The sequence below is a fragment of the Rhinatrema bivittatum genome, chromosome 2, assembly GCF_901001135.1.
Source record: "Rhinatrema bivittatum chromosome 2, aRhiBiv1.1, whole genome shotgun sequence".
NCBI classification, from domain to species: Eukaryota; Metazoa; Chordata; class Amphibia; order Gymnophiona; family Rhinatrematidae; genus Rhinatrema; species Rhinatrema bivittatum.
This window is the reverse complement of record NC_042616.1, coordinates 11,727,994-11,747,528: the sequence shown is the minus strand read 5'-3', so window position 1 is coordinate 11,747,528 and position 19,535 is coordinate 11,727,994. Positions and strand designations below refer to the sequence as shown.

General features: G+C 44.9%; 1 protein-coding gene across 2 annotated transcripts; it reads left to right on the top strand.

The window, feature by feature from the left end:
* The first annotated feature begins 155 nt into the window (after window positions 1-155).
* LOC115083542 (gastrula zinc finger protein XlCGF28.1-like) lies at window positions 156-16,616 on the top strand. 2 transcript variants are annotated; one of them, XM_029587428.1, is made up of 3 exons: window positions 156-323; window positions 2,127-2,253; window positions 13,242-16,616. In XM_029587428.1, exons 1-3 carry the CDS (start codon window positions 297-299, stop codon window positions 14,453-14,455), a joined length of 1,368 nt encoding a protein of 455 aa, XP_029443288.1. In that variant the 5' UTR covers window positions 156-296; the 3' UTR covers window positions 14,456-16,616. The 2 variants fall into 2 exon arrangements, with proteins under 2 accessions (XP_029443288.1, XP_029443287.1); XM_029587427.1 differs by having other exon boundaries at window positions 13,239-16,616.
* The last annotated feature ends 2,919 nt before the right edge of the window (window positions 16,617-19,535 follow it).

Sequence of the window (19,535 nt, the reverse complement as noted above, 5' to 3'; positions counted from 1 at the left end):
AAGCCCCTCCCCTACCACAGGACTACATTTCCCACCAGTCCTAGTTGCTTTTAATTCTGGAAAAAAAAAAGGCTGCAGCAGGACTACATTTCCCAGCATTCATACCCACCCCTCTTTACCACTGGCAACTGCTGTTCTCACGTCCTTCTCCCTCTTTGGTGATGTCACTTCTTGCTGGAAGGGGACGGGCACTGCTGAGAGCCGGAAACGGTGGCGAGAAGCTGAAAGCCTTCAGTGCACAACCCAAAGCTGCCCCCACCCCAGGGAGCGCGCAGTGAGGGAGCAGGGGCAGGAGAATGGCTGCAGGGCTTTCTGCTCAGCAGGTAGGAGACGGGCAGGAGGGGGCAGGGGATGCAGCCTGGGACTGCTCCCATCCCCCACCCCAGGGAGGGAGCCGGGGCTGGAAATCCTGCTCTGGAGAAGGGGCAGGAGAATGGCTGCAGGGCTTTCTGCTCAGCAGGTAGGAGACTGGCAGGAGGGGGGCAGGGGATGCAGCCTGGGACTGATCCCATCCCCCACCCCAGGGACCGTGCAGGGAGGGAGCCAGGGCTGGAAATCCTGCTCTGGAGAAGGGGCAGGAGAATGGCTGCAGGGCTTTCTGCTCAGCAGGTAGGAGACTGGCAGGAGGGGGGCAGGGGATGCAGCCTGGGACTGATCCCATCCCCCACCCCAGGGACCGTGCAGGGAGGGAGCCAGGGCTGGAAATCCTGCTCTGGAGAAGGGGCAGGAGAATGGCTGCAGGGCTTTCTGCTCAGCAGGTAGGAGACTGGCAGGAGGGGGCAGGGGATGCAGCCTGGGACTGCTCCCATCCCCCACCCCAGGGAGGGAGCCGGGGCTGGAAATCCTGCTCTGGAGAAGGGGCAGGAGAATGGCTGCAGGGCTTTCTGCTCAGCAGGTAGGAGACTGGCAGGAGGGGGGCAGGGGATGCAGCCTGGGACTGCTCCCATCCCCCACCCCAGGGAGCGTGCAGGGAGGGAGCCGGGGCTGGAAATCCTGCTCTGGAGAAGGGGCAGGAGAATGGCTGCAGGGCTTTCTGCTCAGCAGGTAGGAGATGTGCAGGGGAAGCAGCCTGGGACTGTTCCCAACCCTTCCCGACCCACACGCTGAATCCATTCCTTTATTCCTTGCAGCTCCTCAGGTCTTCTTCCTGTGTTCCAGTTTCTGACCCATTTAATTTAGTGGTGATCTGTGCTGGTCATGCATTTCCTTTCCGCACATTCTTGTCACCATGTGTTGTACATGGATTGCACAGATTGCCTTGCATGCAGTGATAAATGGTTTCTGTACAGTTTATACAGTAATAAGCCTGAAACAGTTTCACTTATGATTCTCTCAGTGATCTCTCTCCACTTCTGAGTACAATGACTGGAGCATCTTTTCAGAGAAATTTTGTTTCTTTATTTTTTTGATCTGTGCTGCTCTCTGCTGCTAAAGAACTTTTGCATTTTGTCAGAGAAAGGTGACCAAGTGGCTCTGCATGTATTGTATTCTCCTTTTAGGTTTTCTATCACGTTCTCCAATGATGATATTTTTCCCTACTTTGTTTATCCTTTCATTTTATTCTGATTCCTTCTCTGACTTCCACTGTCTTGCTGGTACTGTTCCAGCTGCTCAAAGTGGAACGCGTCATTCGGAAGTTGCCAATGTTATTAGTCTCTCCATAGTTTAGTACGTCTAGGACCATCTGGGTTTTGATCTCTTAAAGTGACCTGTTTACTAAGCTGTGACTGAAAATGAATGTGCAGAAAACCGTGTTTACTCTGCATTACAACACGCTAGCATGGCATAGAAAGGAGTGACGGTGAGTTCTCCGGGTGTAACAGAAGCAGATGTTCCTGGTGTTCTGGATAATGATCTGTTGAGGCTCAACTTTCATTACTGATTAATTTATCCAGGCAGTAACCTTTTTTTGAAGCAGCAGCCTCCTTCTCCTCTGGGCCTGTAGCTCACTTAGGATCAGGGCTGGGATCTGACACCAGGAGCCTTCATTCACTCGGGTTAGGGGAACAGAGGGGAGCTGGCATCCTCTGTTCCATGATAAAACGTTAGGAGAAGAAATCCAGCTGAGATCTAGTGCACGCTGAGCCCCTCCTCGTGTCCCTGAGTGTTTCTGGTTTGTGTTTCAGGTGCCGGTGACGTTTGAGGACATCGCTGTCTATTTCTCCCAGGAGGAGTGGGGGTATTTAGATGAAGGGCAGAAGGAGCTTTACAGGGAGGTGATGAAGGAGAATTACGAGACCTTGAGCTCCCTGGGTAAGGATTGCATAACATAGGCACTGTAAGCCAATTCGGGCAGCCTTCCCTCTCCTCTTTTCCTCCTCACTCCCTGAAATCCAGTCTCTCCCTTCCTCCCTCCACCTTTTTTCTTACCTTTACAAGAAAGAAACCTGGAGAAAGGCAGGTTTGAAATGGAGGCTGTAGCTTTATTGAACGTACAGCTTGTAAAAGATGACAGTTTCACATTCAGACTTCTAACTTTCCTGTCCATAACATTCCTATTACGGTTTACTGCTTGCTCTGCAGCCCTGCTAAACCAACTCGGCTGCTGTTGGCCATGCCAGACCAACCCAGTCATCACGAGATGCATAAGGACTACCAGGCGGGCCTCGTTATATGAGCACGTGCATTGCCAGTAGGACTTCTAACAACGCGGACTTGGCCATGCTGGCTGCCTGATACCCATGGAAAAAGTGGAAGGGCTGAATTAAGGCCCTTAATCTGTTTTATTTACGTAGTCACGGTCTGTCCTGACGCTATGCCAGATCTGTGGTTCTCGGGCCTTTTTCATCAAGTACTAGTAATTTAAAGAAGCAAAATGTATAAAAGCTGCCTCGCAAACAGATCTCGCCAAGCAAGATACAGCATTGAAAAATCTTCTACCCAGACACAAGAATAGTAAGACACAAAAATATTAATAAGTGACAGGATGTCAGGAAGCCGGTGTATCTTTTGAAGATGTATCTTCACCCTTCACAAAAAACCATATCCATTTTTAATCCAATTTTATGTTTATAAAATCCCAACGTTGGCTAATGTTTCATCAAGAAAATCTACAGCATAAATCACAAACTGAAATTTTGTCTGTATAACATGTTCACACTCGAGCATCCCTCTGCCTCACGGTTCTTTAAATAGATCTAAACCTTTCTTTTAACTGCAGCTTTGCTAAAGCTTTCACTACATCCCCCGGCAGCAAATTCCAGAGCTTAATTATGCGTTGAGTAAAAAAAAATATTTTCTCTTATTAGTTTTAAATGTATTACCCAGTAACTTCATTGTGTGTCCCCTGGTCTTTGCACTTTTTGAAAGAGTAAACAGATTAACGTTTATTCGTTCCATTTCGCTCATTATTTTATAGACCTCCATCCTATCCCCCCTCAGCCGTCTCTTCTCCAAGCTGAACAGTCCTAACTCCATGAAGTTAGCATGGGGCACATTTAAAACTAATCGGAGAAAGTTCTTTTTTACTCAACGCACAATTAAACTCTGGAATTTGTTGCCAGAGGATGTGGTTAGTGCAGTTAGTATAGCTGTGTTTAAAAAAGGATTGGATAAGTTCTTGGAGGAGGAGTCCATTACCTGCTATTAAGTTCACTTAGAGAATAGCCACTGCCATTAGCAATGGTTACATGGAATAGACTTAGTTTTTGGGTACTTGCCAGGTTCTTATGGTCTGGATTGGCCTCTGTTGGAAACAGGATGCTGGGCTTGATGGACCCTTGGTCTGACCCAGTATGGCAGTGACTTATGTTCTTAACCTCTATAGCCTTTCCTCATAGGAGAATCTTTCCATCCCCTTTATCATTTTGGTCTCCCTTCTCTGTACCTTTTCTAGTTCTGCTCTATCTTTCTTGAGATGAGATGACCAGAACTGCACACAATACTCAAGATGAGGTCGCACCATGGAGGGATACAGAGGCATTATGATATTCTCTGTTTTATTCTCTGTTCCTTTCCTAACAATCCCTCGCATTCTATTTGCTTTCCTGGCTGCTGCCATCACTGCACTATATTACCACTCCGCCAATCTTGTTGTACCAAATCTATGACTATACGTTGATATTCAGCGCAATGTGCCACCGAAGGTGCTGTAAGCCAGGAATGTTTCTGTTAAATCTGCTGCATTACACATGCGTCGTCTTGCCCACATAAAACTTGTCACAAGGACAACGAGTCACATAGATCACGTTAAGTATCTGACTCGTAGTATCATAATGTAACTTAGTTGTGCAGAGGGAAGAAATACCTTTTTGATTTGGTTCATTTTGTGCACGCCGAGAAAGATTGTGCCCAAACATGACTAAAAGGTGTCGGCATGCCTCTTTTGAAAAATCAGACCGTATTAATTTCTCTCTTAAACCCGACCCCCGAGTGTAAAAGATAACACACAAATGTAATCCTAGATTCTTCGCTGGCACGAATAGGAATCTGTAGCCATTCCCGATGGCGATATCGTGCTCTAAAATAAGCCTTTCGCACACATGACCTCGCCTACCCCCTCTCCAAAATCGTTCCGTCGTGCTTTTATCTGGATTTCTGAAGCGGTGGAACAGATCCTGCGCAATCTAAAAAAAAAAAACCCAAAACTTGATGCGTTTATAAGCTGTCCTTTACCAAATGAGGCTGTGCACTATCGGTTGGTTTCTGAAATAAACCATCAGCCATCTTTATTGTAACAGAGTCCAAGAAGAAAGGCGTTCTTCCTGGATAACCGCGGTGAGCTTCACGTTCAGGTGCAAACCGCTGAACCAGTGCAAGGACGTGTTACGTTGAGAGCGGGATCCCTTTCAGAATAAAGGAAAAACGTCGTCAGTGTTACATTTCCAAACCAGCAGATGGTATTGGACGGGATGATCTGACCTGCTCGTTTGCCCAAGATTTCATTATAAGTCTTTTGGATCTGGATTTGGATCAGCAGGTTAATTCTCCCACTCATTCCAGGGGGCGATGTTTTAGATCTCACTATAGCATCTGAAAGTTTTGATTGAGCATAGCAGATTGAAGCTTGCATACTGTGTTTTCATCTTTGATCTTCTTAAATCGAGCACTAGTGGGAGCTGGGGAGGGATGGCTGAGAGGTATCAAGAGAAAGGAGACCCGGATGCTTTTAGAGAGCAGCTCGCTGGATTGTCCTGGCCTTACTCTACTGACACGTTGGAGGCTCAAAGTTTTTACGTTGGAATTCCAGTCTAAATAGGGCTTAGGACCCAGCCCCACGGCAGCTGTTCTCCAAGCCTAAGGTTAGAGTTAGAACTGAGCGCTGGTTTCTGAATGAGCATTGTTTGCTTAAGTGGGAAGTTCAGCGGTTGGAGAGAGGGTGGTTAGCCACTAAGGACAGTCGGAATAAGAGCGCCTGGAGAGCAGTAACTAATAAGTATTTGGCAGCTCTTTCGAAGGCTAAGAAATCATTTTGTAATAACAGGTACAGAGTTCAATTAACAGTGCTTGAGGACCGTTTTCTGTAGGGAGAAATTCGTGTGGATAGAAGGTTTAGTGCTGGAAAGGCACGCGGGAACCTTTCTCTGCTGAACGACTTTCAGGCAGCGGTCTCCAAGTTCTGCTCGAGTGTTGGAATGATTGGCGTGGAAGCGAGCCCTTTGTGCTGTGGCGGAGGCGATCCTATGAGGTCTATGCTGGAAGCTGGCAAATGCCCCCAGTATGGAGCTTCACCTAAACCAGCTGCCTGCCCTGCAGGTTGACCACTTGGGTTCTGGCAGCCGGCAGGACTGCGGTGAGTCCCTAGGGTGGAGGGAAGAGCGAGAGTCCAAGGGCGCGCCGGGGTCAGGACAGACAGCAAGCTGGAGATACGGAGACAGGCCAAGGGTTGGGGCAGGCAGCGGGCAAATGTGCAAAGCAAGGGTCAAACTCGGTGCCAAGAGATCAGGCCGCAGACGTACTGGACGAGTCAAGGAGAAGGGAAGAAGGCTGGATGAGGCAAGGCAGAAATGCAGGGGCTTCATGAAGACCAGCACTTGCCTTGCTGATCCCTGTCCTTCTTGGCTGCTGAGGTCTGCAGCAGATGTTGAAGATCTTTGAGGGGAGGGATTTCATTTTCCCTCCTTTATTAAAACAAGCTATTGGTCAGATCAGACCTCAAGAGTTATTGCCCCATTGCCAATTTGCCTTTTTTCTCTAAAATCATTGAGAAACTAGTAATTGACTTTAGAAAAAGATTTTGGTTTAGCAGAGAATCCTGTAAGCTTTCAGAGGGGCCACAGTACCAAGACCGTCACAGGGTCGATCCCAGATGACGTTCTGCATTTGCTGGATGGTGGGCGGCAGCTGATGTCAGTCTTACTTGATCTGTCCTCTGCCTCCGACCTAGTGGACCATGGGCTCTTGTTGGATAGATGGAGCGGGGCTGGCCTGCAGGGCCCGGTTTTACAGGGGCTGGCTTCTTTTGTGCTTGGAGCGATGGCGTTTCTAAGAGTAGGACAGTCGTTATCCTCAACTAGGCAACCTCCTTGCAGTATCCCTCTGGGTTTATCACGGTCTTCAACATAGTTTAACAACATTTTGCAACCCCTTGGGTGGCTTTTGGGTTATATTTACGCTGGCAGCATCCAGGTGGCGATTCCCTGGGTCCTGGTCAAGGATAAAGCCGCTCTACATGTGTCATTCTGTTTGTAGATTGAATGACGAACCACAAACTGCTCTCAAATATTCCGAAGTCTGAATTGTATTCTATTGGCAATTCAACTCAGGACATGCCCCTTTTACTAGCTGGGAATAAGAACATAAGAAATTGCCATGCTGGGTCAGACCAAGGGTCCATCAAGCCCAGAATCCTGTTTCAAACGGAGGCCAAACCAGGCCACAAGAACCTGGCAATTACCCAAACACTAAGAAGATCCCATTCTACGGATGCAATTAATAGCAGTGGCTAATCCCTAAGTAAAATTGCTTAATAGCAGTTAATGGACTTCTCCTCCAAGAACTTATCCAAATCTTTTTTGAACCCAGCTACACTAACTGCACAAACCACATCCTCTGGCAACAAATTCCAGAGCTTAATTGTGCATTGAGTGAGAGAGAATGTTCTCCAATTAGTCTTAAATGTGCTACTTGCTAACTTAATGGAATGCCCCCTAGTCCTTCTATTATTCGAAAGTGTAAATAACCAAGTCACATCTACTCGTTCAAGACCTCTCATGATCTTAAAGACCTCTATTATATCCCCCCTCAGTCATCTCTTCTCCAAGCTGAACAGCCCTAACCTCTTTAGTCTTTCCTCATAGGGGAGCTGTTCCATCCCCTTTATCATTTTGGTCACCCTTCTCTGTACCTTCTCCATCGCAACTATATCTTTTTTGAGATGTGGCGACCAAAACTGTACACAGTATTCAAGGTGCGGTCTCACCATGGAGCGATACAGAGGCATTATGACATTTTCCGTTTTATTAACCATTCCCTTCCTAATAATTTTTAACATTATATTTGCATTTTTGACTGCCGCAGGACACTGAGCCAACGATTTTAAAGTATTATCCACTATGATGCCTAGATTTTTTTCCTGGGTGATAGGTTCCATATTAGGAACTAACATCATGTAACTACAGCAAGGGTTATTTTTCCCTATATGCAACACCTTGCACTTGTCCACATTAAATTTAATCTGCATTTGGATGCCCAATCTTCCAGTCTTGCAAGATCCTCCTGTAAAGTATCACAATCCACTTGTGATTTAACTACTCTGAATAATTTTGTATCATCCGCAAATTTGATAACCTCACTTGTCGTATTCCTTTCCAGATCATTTATAAATATATTGAAAAGCACCGGTCCAAGGACAGATCCCTGAGGCACTCCACTGTTTACCCTTTTCCACTGAGAAAACTGACCATTTAATCCTACTCTTTGTTTCCTTTCTTTTAACCAGTTTGTAATCCACAAAAGGACATTGCCTCCTATCCCATGACTTTTTAGTTTTCTTAGACTCTTCTCATGAGGGACTTTGTCAAACGCCTTCTGAAAATCCAAATACATTACATCTACTGGTTCACCTTTATCCACATGTTTATTAACCCCTTCAAAAAAATTAAGCAGATTTGTTGGGCAAGACTTCTCTTGGGTAAATCCATGTTGACTGTGTTCCATTAAATCATGTCTTTCTATATGCTCTACGATTTTGATCTTTAGAATAGTTTCCACTGGTTTTTTCCCAGCACTGAAGTCAGGCTCACTGGTCTATAGTTACCTGGATCACCCCGAAGCCCTTTTTAAATATTGGGGTTACATTGGCCACCCTCCAGTCTTCAGGTACAATGGATGATTTTAATGATAGATTACAAATTTTAACTAATAGATCAGAAATTTCATTTTTGAGTTCCTTCAGTACCCTAGGATGCATACCATCTGGTCCAGATGATTTGCTACTCTTTTTAGTTTATCAATCTGGCCTACTACATCTTCCAGGTTCACAGTGATTTCGTTCAGTTCATCTGATTCATCACCCTTGAAAACCATCTCTGCAACTGGTATCTCCCCAACATCCTCATTAGTAAACATGTAAGCAATGAATTCATTTAGTCTTTCTGTTATGGCCTTATCTTCCCTGAGAGCCCCTTTAACCCTTTGGTCATCTAATGGTCCATCCGACTCCTCACAGGTTTCTTGCTTCAGATATATTTTAAAAAGTTTTTATTATGAGTGTTTGCTTCTATGGCCAACTTCATTTCAAATTCTCTCTTCACCTGTCTTATCAATGTTTTACACTTACCTTGACAATGCTTATGTTTTATCCTATTTTCTTCAGATGGATCCTTCTTCTGATTTTTGAAGGATGTTTTTTTGGCTAAAATAGCCTCTTTCACCTCACCTTTTAACCATGACTGTAAACGTTTTGCCTTCCTTCCACCTTTCTTAATGCGTGAAATACAATTGGACTGTGCCTCTAGGATTGTATTTTTAAACAATGTCTATGCCTGTTGAACACTTTTAACCTTTGCAGCTGCACCTTTCAGTTTTTTTCTATTTTCCTTATTTTATCAAGGTTTCCCTTTTGAAAGTTTAGCGCTAGAGCCATGGATTTACTTACTGCCCCCCTTCCAGTCATTAATTCAGATTTGATCATATTATGATCATTATTGCCAAGTGGCCCCACCACCATTACCTCTCTCACCAAATCCTGTGTTCCACTGAGAATTAAATCTAAAATAGCTCCCTCTCTTGTTGGTTCTTGAACAATTGCTCAATGAAGCAGTCATTTATTACATCCAGGAACTTTAGGTCTCTAGCAAGTCCTGATATTATATGTTAGATTCAAAATGCAAGTGGACAGGCCCCGACTTAAAAATCCCATTTGGACACACTGATCTTCTAAAATTACAGGTCTTTACTAATGAGGATGTTGGGGAGATATCAGTTCTGGAGATGGTTTTCAGGGGTGATGATTCAGATGAATTGAACGAAATCACTGTGAACCTGGAAGATGTAGTAGGCCAGATTGACAAACTAAAGAGTAGCAAATCACCTGGACTGGACGGTATGCATCCTATGATACTGAAGGAACTCAAAAATGAAATTTCTGATCTATTAGTTAAAATTTGTAATCTATCATTAAAATCATCCATTGTACCTGAAGACTGGAGGGTGGCCAATGTAACCCCAATATTTAAAAAAGGCTCCAGGGGCGATCCGGGTAACTATAGACTAGTGAGCCTGACTTCAGTGCCGGGAAAAATAGTGGAAACTATTCTCAAGATCAAAATCGTAAAGCATATAGAAAGACATGATTTAATGGAACATAATCAACATGGATTTACCCAAGGGAAGTCTTGCCTCACAAATCTGCTTCATTTTTTTGAAGGGGTTAATAAACATGTGGATAAAGGTGAACCAGTAGATGTAGTGTATTTGGATTTTCAGAAGGCGTTTGACAAAGTCCCTCATGAGAGGCTTCTACGAAAACTAAAAAGTCATGGGATAGGAGGCGATGTCATTTCGTGGATTACAAACTGGTTAAAAGACAGGAAACAGAGAGTAGGATTAAATGGTCAATTTTCTCAGTGGAAAAGGGTAATCAGTGGAGTGCCTCAGGGATCTGTACTTGGACCGGTGCTTTTCAATATATATATAAATGATCTGGAAAGGAATACGACGAGTGAGGCTATCAAATTTGCGGATGATACAAAATTATTCAGAGTAGTTAAATCACAAGCAGACTGTGATACATTACAGGAGGACCTTGCAAGACTGGAAGACTGGGCATCCAAATGGCAGATGAAATTTAATGTGGACAAGTGCAAGGTGTTGCATATAGGAAAAAATAACCCTTGCTGTAGTTACACGATGTTAGGTTCCATATTAGGAGCTACCACCCAGGAAAAAGATCTAGGCATCATAGTGGATAACACATTGAAATCGTCGGCTCAGTGTGCTGCAGCAGTCAAAAAAGCAAACAGAATGTTAGGAATTATTAGGAAGGGAATGGTTAATAGAACGGAAAATGTCATAATGCCTCTGTATCGCTCCATGGTGAGACCGTACCTTGGATACTGTGTACAATTCTGGTCGCCGCATCTCAAAAAAGATATAGTTGCGATGGAGAAGGTACAGAGAAGGGCAACCAAAATGATGAGGGGGATGGAACAACTCCCCTATGAGGAAAGGCTGAAGAAGTTAGGGCTGTTCAGCTTGGAGAAGAGACTGCTGAGGTGGGATATGATAGAGTTCTTTAAGATCATGAGAGGTCTTGAATGAGTAGATGTGAATCGGTTATTTACACTTTCGAATAATAGAAGGACTAGGGGGCATTCCATGAAGTTGGCAAGTAGCACATTTAAGACTAATCGGAGAAAATTTTTTTTCACTCAAAGCACAATAAAGCTCTGGAATTTGCTGCCAGAGGATGTGGTTAGTGCAGTTAGTGTAGCTGGGTTAAAAAAAGGTTTGGATAAATTCTTGGAGGAGAAGTCCATTACCTGCTATTAATCAAGTTTACTTAGGGAATAGACCGATAGTTTCTGCTAAGGAATCAGTACTTGAGCCGGGATCTAGATTTCTTGACAAAATTCTACAGCCCTTTGTATCACAAGCTCAATCTTACATTAAGGAGACATCAAACATGCTTCAATTTTTGTCTAAAATTACTCTCACTCAAGATTTAAAAATGAACTTGGCCCAAAAATTCGGAAAAGTAATGTGGATTTAAGAAATATACTTCTTCTGATAAATCTTGCCTGGAGAACACGGTCCAGTACAGTCCCTGACGCAGCAGCCCGCGAAACGTGGACCCGTCGGACTGGACTTGCATTTATAAACTCTGGATCTCCAAAACGCGGTAGCGACTCCAAAGGGAAGTACCTTTCCACATTTTTTAAGAAAAAAACAAAGAAAGGAAAAAAGATTATTGTTGCAAATAGAAAAGACACTGGGGTTATGGACCGATGATTGAAAAAGACCCGCGGCGGTTGAAATCACAAGTTTACATACTTGCAAACCGCGGGTGTTGTGATGGCAATTGAAGTCTCTCATTATTATTGCACAGGGTTAGTGTCCCTGATTTCTCTTAGATAACCCCCAATGATTTTAGTTTAGGATCTGTCTTTGATTCATATTTTTAGTCTGGACTCCCCGATCTCTCAAGCCTTTCCACAATTATTTATTTATTTATTTAGACAATTTTATATACCGATGAACGTTGCGAACATCTTATCGGTTTACATTAAACAAAGTTAAGACTTGTGAGGAAGTTACACCCATTTCTGGACAGTCGTTTCTTTAGAGCTGGGGCCCAATCTGTCGAGTTATTGCCCTTGCAACTGGGGGCAGCCCATGCCAGATCCGTACCCCCGTTACAATCCCGTTAAACTGTCCCAAATACCTGGAGCCAAGAGTTTGCGGGGAACTAAATAGGCCGCAGCTTTATTGCATCGTTTAAAGCCGGACAGTTATGTACCCAACCTTTCTTCTAACAGATGGGTCTAACCTAAACAGAGGAAAGAGCGCTGCTCTGCCCTGCAACCCAACCCGGCCGCTCCCAGCAAGCAAATCCATGTTGGAGCAGTCAGTGTGTGGGTGTAAGGGGCCATCCAGACGGCCTGAACCGTAATAGCAACGCTAAAGCCTAAGTAGTACAAAAATCATTCAGCAGCCCAGGTCAAGCCCTGAGAGGAAGAAGAAAGGGGACGGGTTGGACCACTGCCCGCCCTGTCCCCCCTGTGAGCTGCCAATAATAAAGCAGCAGTGCCCCCTCTCCGCTTGGGGGGGGGGAATGAGATGAGAGGGGGAATCACCTCCTCAGTCCTGGCAATCTATGAGCCCCAGCTTCTGAAAAACCGGCCCTTGCAGGAGGACGATGTCACCCACGATGACCAGGAAGTGAGCAGCGCGTGGGCAGGAAAGCAGCGAGGAGGTGGAGGAGGGGCGGGGAATAACTCTGGCACAGGCACCCGGCTACACGCGATGACCGTGCGCGTGGGATGGGCGCCGCACATGGCTGTTGCAGTGCTCTGTACGCGGGCCTTACCCGGTGGCTCGCCTGTGGACTGCGGGGACTCCAAAACTCAGTGGCTCTCCTGGATGAACTACGGCAGCGAAGCATTGGCTTCCTGTTGAGCGGAGGCTCTGGCTTAAGATCCTGTGCTCGGTATTTCACTCTCTGAAGGGTGAGGCTCGAAGTTATTTAAAAAGAAACCCGAAGGGTTCCTCTCCGGCCCTTCATCTGCACGCTGGTCAGTCTTCCGTCATGCAGAGAAGCAGCTAGCGTGCGGGCGCAGGCTCGTGGGTCTTCAGCCATTGTTCCTTGGCTACGGAAGGAGCTGGCTGGAGACGGGCGTCTGCTAGAAAACATTTTGTTTTATTTTTTCAATGTTTATATCCCCTTTCAAACAAGACTACAGCCATGTTTCCAAGAACATAAAACATTAAAATTAAATAATAAAAGACAGACGAGCATAAACCATCCCAATGCAGTAATCAAATAGGAACATCTCTAGATTTTTCAGGCTCCAGCTTCAGTTGGTTGGGGCAGGTGGGCTGTTCTGAAGTCTTTCTGCTGATATAACGGAGTTGGGTATAGTGTTATTTTATGACTGTTTTCTTTTTTTTTGTGTTGTTTTTTTTATGTATTTGGTGTTTGTTCACAACATTTTGAAGGATGGGGGAGGCGGTATATAAATAGATGGATGAAACGAAATGAAATATGTTCATTGTGTGCCCCTGACATTCTGCTCCCTGGTTATTGGAAGCTTGCCATAGTCACTGGCACGTGGCTAATGTTTTCTTTTTATATCCAGCAGACAAGGAAGTCATACAGGAGGAGAATCGAGAAGAATGGCCTACAGTACTGGAACTAATACCAGGACTGATAGGAAATGACTGCAAGAATCTTTATCAGGGGATTGAAAGGGGAAAAGATATCCAAAATCCTCAGGACAAAGAGAAAAAGCAAGAATCTGCAGGAGGCTCATTGGATGGACTTATCGAGTGTGAGAGAAGAGACAGGGGGCTCTCAGACATCCCTGAGCACCACACAGGAAAGAGACCCTTTCAAAGGCCTCAGCATGGGAAAGCTTTCAAAAAGAATTCAGATCTAAAAGAACAGCAGAAAAGTCACATGCAAGTGAGACCCTTCAAGAAAAACAAAAGTACCCACACAGGAAAAACACACTTTGCACATAATGACCGTAGCCAGTGTGATAAAAGATTCACATTCTCATCAAAACTGAGATTGCACAAAAAGGTCCACACTGGAGATAAACCTTTCACATGTACTGAGTGTAATAAAGACTTCAAACAGAAATCTGATTTAAGACGACACTGGAGGATCCACACGGGTGAAAAACCCTTCACATGCACTGAGTGTGGTAAAAGCTTCAGTCAGCAATCACAGGTCCAGCGTCACCAAAGGATTCACGCTGGAAAGAAACTCTTTACATGCACTGAGTGTGATAAAAGCTTCAGCCAGCAATCACAGGTACAGTGTCACCAAATGATTCATGCTGGAGAGAAACTCTTCACCTGCACGGAGTGTGATAAAAGCTTCATATTCTTATCACAATTGAGAATGCACAAAAGGGTTCACACGGGAGAGAGACCTTTCACATGTACGGAATGTGATAAAGGCTTCAAAGAGAAATCTCTTTTAAGTAAACACTGGAGGATCCACTCAAGTGAAAAACCTTTCACATGTCCTGAGTGTAATAAAAGCTTCAAACAAAAATGTGATTTAAGTAAACACTGGAGGATCCACACAAGCGAAAAGCCTTTCACCTGTACGGAGTGTGATAGTAGCTTCACTCAAAAATCAAACTTGAGAATGCACCAAAGAACCCACACTGGGGAGAAACCTTTCACATGTTCTGAGTGTGGTAAAAGCTTCAGACAGCAATCACATGTCCAACGTCACCAAAGGATTCACACCAGAGAAAAAGTCTTTAAATGTACTGAGTGTGATAAAAGCTTCCTATTGTTAACACTGGAGGATCCACACAGGCTGAATGTGAAATGCTAATGTCAGAAGGCTTGTACACAGGAAGGCACAAGAAAGTGGCACGGTGTATTCATTGGAAACTGTAAGCATTATAACATCAATTTATCAAACAAACACTGGCAGCACAACCTGAAGAGAATAAGATTGAAGTTGTGATCACCTGGGATATTCCTGTTCCTACAGACAGGAAGATTGATTCTATAAAACCAGATGTGGTGAAAGAGAAACCAAGAACAGCATTGCTGATATAGGTGTCAGTTCCTAGTGATTATTCTGTAGATTGTATGGAGAAAGCAAAGATCCTTAAGTACCCAGAGATGCAATCAGAGACCAGGAAAATGTGGCAGAAAGATACAGAATAGTCACTATAAATTCTGGATGCCCATGGCCTGATTTAGAAGTTTCCAAGCGCATCTTGATATGTTGCCTATGAACTTCAAGAGGAGGCTCTCTTTAGTACAATGCAAGTACCAAGAAAGGCATTAGCAGTAAGTGTGAGAGATTGAGATCATGCCCAACATACCATGGCTCGTTACTGGCAAGGTATGCGCAAAACAAACCCATGTGGAGAAACTGCCCCATGAAAAATCTTACACATGTAATGGGCATCAGTAAAAAAAAACCAAAACAAAAAACCCCTCACATGTCCAGTATCTCCAAATGATTCACATTTGAGAGAAACTCTTTACATGTATAGAGTGTGAAAAAAAACCCTTCATATTCATGTAAATAGGGTGAAATAAATAATTACCTGCCCTGCGCTGGTGGAGGTGACCCTGGGTGCTGTAGTGGGGGCGTGGTGGCCGGGAGCCCAGAGAGATGGCCACAGTTTGGGGTTTTTTTGTCTCTTTTGTGGTGAAGGGGGCCCGGCGGCAGCCGCGGTGCTGGCAGCTGTGCGGGCCGCGGGTTTGCGTGTAGCTCCCTGCGGTGGCGAGGAGCCAGGCTGTGGCAGGTAGAACTTTTTATGAAGCGAGGAACAGCTGAGCCACGGGTTTGAGGGAGGCTCCCCTTCCCCTCCCTGGCGTTTCCGAGGCCAGCTCTGGTGGCGATGGCGGGGGTGGTGGTGGTGCTGGGCCTTCGAGCCTCCCCGTCAGGCGGAGGTGAAGCGCTATTGCGGGCAAGGCTCAGTTAAGCAACGGCCGCTGCAGAAGGTGGGGCTGTGCCGTGTTTGAGCGGTGCAGGCCGGGTCCTGCTGACGACGTGGGTTTGCATGGGCCGTCTGGCCCGCAGCCCATTTTAAATGTATAAAAAAAGGCAAGAAAATATTAAACTGACATTTGTTTAAAAATGGCCCGGTTCAGGTGGGGAGTCCTGGGAGAGGATCCTGGTGAAGCTTTACACACTGAGAAGCACCCCCCCAAATATAAAAACGTCACATTTTAACATCATGCTGGCTGAGGTCATGAGAGTAGAGTCTTAAGAACCTGAAGCAAACCAGTATTTATGGTTAAAATTGAATTTTGACCCATTTTTCAGGGGGGCCCCTATTTGATCATATCTTGGAGTTAAAATACTATAATTTTGGATGTCTTCCAGGGAATTTCGGGCTGGTTTTGCGGGTGTTTGATTGGCACAGGACGCCCCTGGGTGATGGTTGAGTGGGGTGGAGAGAATTTTTGGACCAGTTTGGGGTTTTTGGACTGGGATTTTTAGGTGATTTTTGAGCTCTGCTTTGATGGGTTTGTTTCTATTCACAGGGAGATGCTATGGGAACACAGGGGGTAGATTTTAAAACATACGTGCGCACACTCGGACGCGCTGATCTTGCAACATGCGCACGTAATAAAATCCATTGGCCGTGCGGGCGGCACACGTGGGGGAGGTGAATTTTTGCAAAATTCCCTCGTTCCCTCCCCGTCCGCTCCTAACCCCCTGCCTAACCTTTCTTCCCCTCTCCTCCCTTACACCTAACCTACCTTTCACTATTTTTTTTTTATTTTCTTAGTTACTGGTCCTCTGGCGCAGAAGTAAGTCACAGGCACCGGCTGACGCTTCCACGGGACAGCGGCTAATCCCGGCCATCCTTCGTCTGCTCCTTTTTAGGACCCGGTGCTTAGAAACAATAGGCCCATCCAGGCTGCCCAGCAAGCTTTCACACTTTTATTTTCTCATACTGTTACTCTGACCGCTGAGTTCAGGGCCCTTATTGGTAACTTTTTTATTCAAATTTCCTTCCTTCCACACCCACCACTGATGCAGAGAGCAGTGCTGGAGCTGCATCATTGTGAAGTATCAAGCCTAAATTGTTTTTTATTTATTTATTATATACTGACATTTGATCTGAGGTACCATATCGGTTTACATTCAGGTACTGTAGGTATTTCCCTATCCCCAGAGGGCTTACAATCTACGTTTTTGTACCTGAGGCAATGGAGGATAAAGTGACTTGCCCAAGGTCACAAAGAGCAACAGCAGCACCTGGTCTCCTGGTTCATAGCCCACTGCTCTAACCACTAGGCTATTCCTCCTCTGCCGCAATAAGCAATCTACTCCCATGCTTATTTGTTTACCCAGACTGTGCTACCTTGTTGGTTGAATGTAAATCCTCTTATCTTCATTCCCCCCTGCCGTTGAAGCAGAGATTTACGCTGAATATGCATTGAAAGTGAAGTATCAGGCTTAATTGGTTTGGGGTAGTAACCGCCGCAGCAAGCACGCTACTCCCATGCTTATTTGTTTACCCAGGCTGTGCTACCTTGTTGGATGTTGCCTGAATGCAAATCCTCTTTTCCACATTTCCTCTTGCCGTTGAAGCATAGAGCATTGTTGGAGTCTCATTAACGGTGTGAATGTTTATTGAATAAGGGTATTAATCACCAGGTAGTAGCCGTCATTCCCGCAAGCCACCCCCCATGCCTCTTCTCTACATTCCCATCATCCAGGCTTTATGGATCTACAATGTTTATCCCATGCTCCTTTGAAATCCTTCACCGTTTTGGTCTTCACCACTTCCTCCGGAAGGGTGTTCCAGGCATCCACCACCCTCTCCGTGAAGAAATACTTCCTGACATTAGTTCTGAGAAGCCACCTACCCGCGTGGCCGGGTCCTTTTGAAAATGCGCAGGGCCCGGCCAGGCACGTAAGTGGCAATTTTTACGCCCGCCGGGCTTTTAAAATCCAGCCCATGCTATTTACCAGAAACCAACAGGTTAGCAGGCTGGCGTCGTTATACCTTTTTAGGTCAACATACAGTAATGATTGGTTAACGTTAACATTTCCTTCCAGTAAAGTTATTACAAATCTTTTCACATCCTAACCTATCACAGGGGGCTTTAGAGTAGGTTAATGGCTATTAAATCAGGGCTTTGGTTAGGAGAAGAACTATTCCTTAATGATATCAGCAACGTCGGGATCTCGGTGAGAAAAGAGAGAATCCGTGCCAGTTTATAAGAGGGGGAGGGCGATGCTGAAAGCTCACAGGGAAGGAGTGTGTCCTTTTGCTTTTTCTCTGAGGCCTAATTTAAATAAAACAAATAAGTGAGGGGACATTATTTAGGTGTGTATGCGTGTGTGAATGAAATTGTATTTTATATTAAGAGAGAACCTGAAAAGATAAGCTAAATCAGTCAGCTGCCATGTAGAGAACAGCTGCTCCCTAGGGTTTTGAATCATCTTCTGTAAATAGCTAAATCAAAGAAATTGAATGATAGGACATTGAAAAATGCACTTGGGGTGAACACTGCAGACTGATTAGTACAAGTTTTGCTGAGGCAATAGAAGCCATATGATAAGCCTGTGTCTCTTAGGAAAAGGAATTGCTAATCTCTGAGGAATATTTTACTGATTAAGTGTTGAATTCATCTTTACGTCAATCAAGTAAAAATTGATGCCAGATTTATGCCGGGAGGAACAGGGAAGGAAGAAAGGAATTTCTCCTGTCTTAAACCATCTCTGTGGATACAAAGTCAGCTTCGGAGAAAAGAAAATACTTTTTCTCTGAATTGTTACTATAAAAATGGGAGAAGCAGAATAAAATGAGTATCAGAGGAAGGAAATAAACGGCGAACGTGTTGGTGTGTGAAAGACATTATATTTGGCAGGGGCAGCACACTTAAATTTGTCTTAAGTTTCATTGTTTTGAGGGTCACGTTTCCAAATCTCCTGTCCCTCACTTGGTCTGCATCGGCCAGTCCCAAGTCACTCAGCCACACGTCTCAGTACCCTTATTCTTCTTATGGCTGGCGTAACTGCAGTTATCCTTTGCCCTCCAGGAGAGAGAGGGGGTGCCAGCATGGCCATTTGGCTCGGGCCTACAATGGTCAAGGGGCCTACTTTTGTTGGGCAAAATTAAAAAAAAAAAAAAAGCTAAATAATCTATTTCTAACATGCATAAATAAAACTTTCAATTGGAATCGAAGAATTTGGTAACAAAAGAGCTTCTTAAATAAATAAAAATTATTTGGGAAGTTTAGAAAACTATTTCTCTTATGAAGTATCACATCAGCACCTTACGTAGGGGCCTACCTTTCTTCGCTGGCACGGGCCTAGTTCCTGCTCTCTCCGGCCTTGGTCCTTTGATTGTAATTAACTGGTATATCAGCACAATAAGCCTGTGAGACATACACCGAGGGGTAAACGTAGCTGCTGGAAGATTTTCAGTTTGAGGAAGATAGGGGTTTGGGGTTGGGTTTTTTTTTTTTTTAATTTATTTGGTCAAAGATCGTGTAGTAGGTGGAGAAACCTGACTGGAAATTGAAGAGATGATGTGAGCAAGAGTTAACGAATTCCTGTCTTCACTCTCAGGCAGCGTTCACGAGCTTCGTTCTCGGTCTCTGAAAGCTTCTTCTTTTGGGGTTAGCACAGAGCCATCGCTGTCAGTCGGTGCTCGCGAGCCCCGCCTTCCAACTGCTGCCTCGGTGGATTATAAAAAGTCAAGAAGTACATTTTCAAAGGGCTGCGGGGCAGCGCATGCGGAAAATACTTCTGCTCCACCGGAGAGCAGGAAGTAGTGAAATAAAAATATTTGGGGTAGCGAGGTAGGAGTCGGGGTGGAGAGGGGAAAGGGAAGGGAGGTTAGGGGGTAGGGAACTGGGGAAAAGGCCGATCATGTCATTATGGGAGACAGAGGAATAGAGTGACTAGAGAGACACAGATATACAAA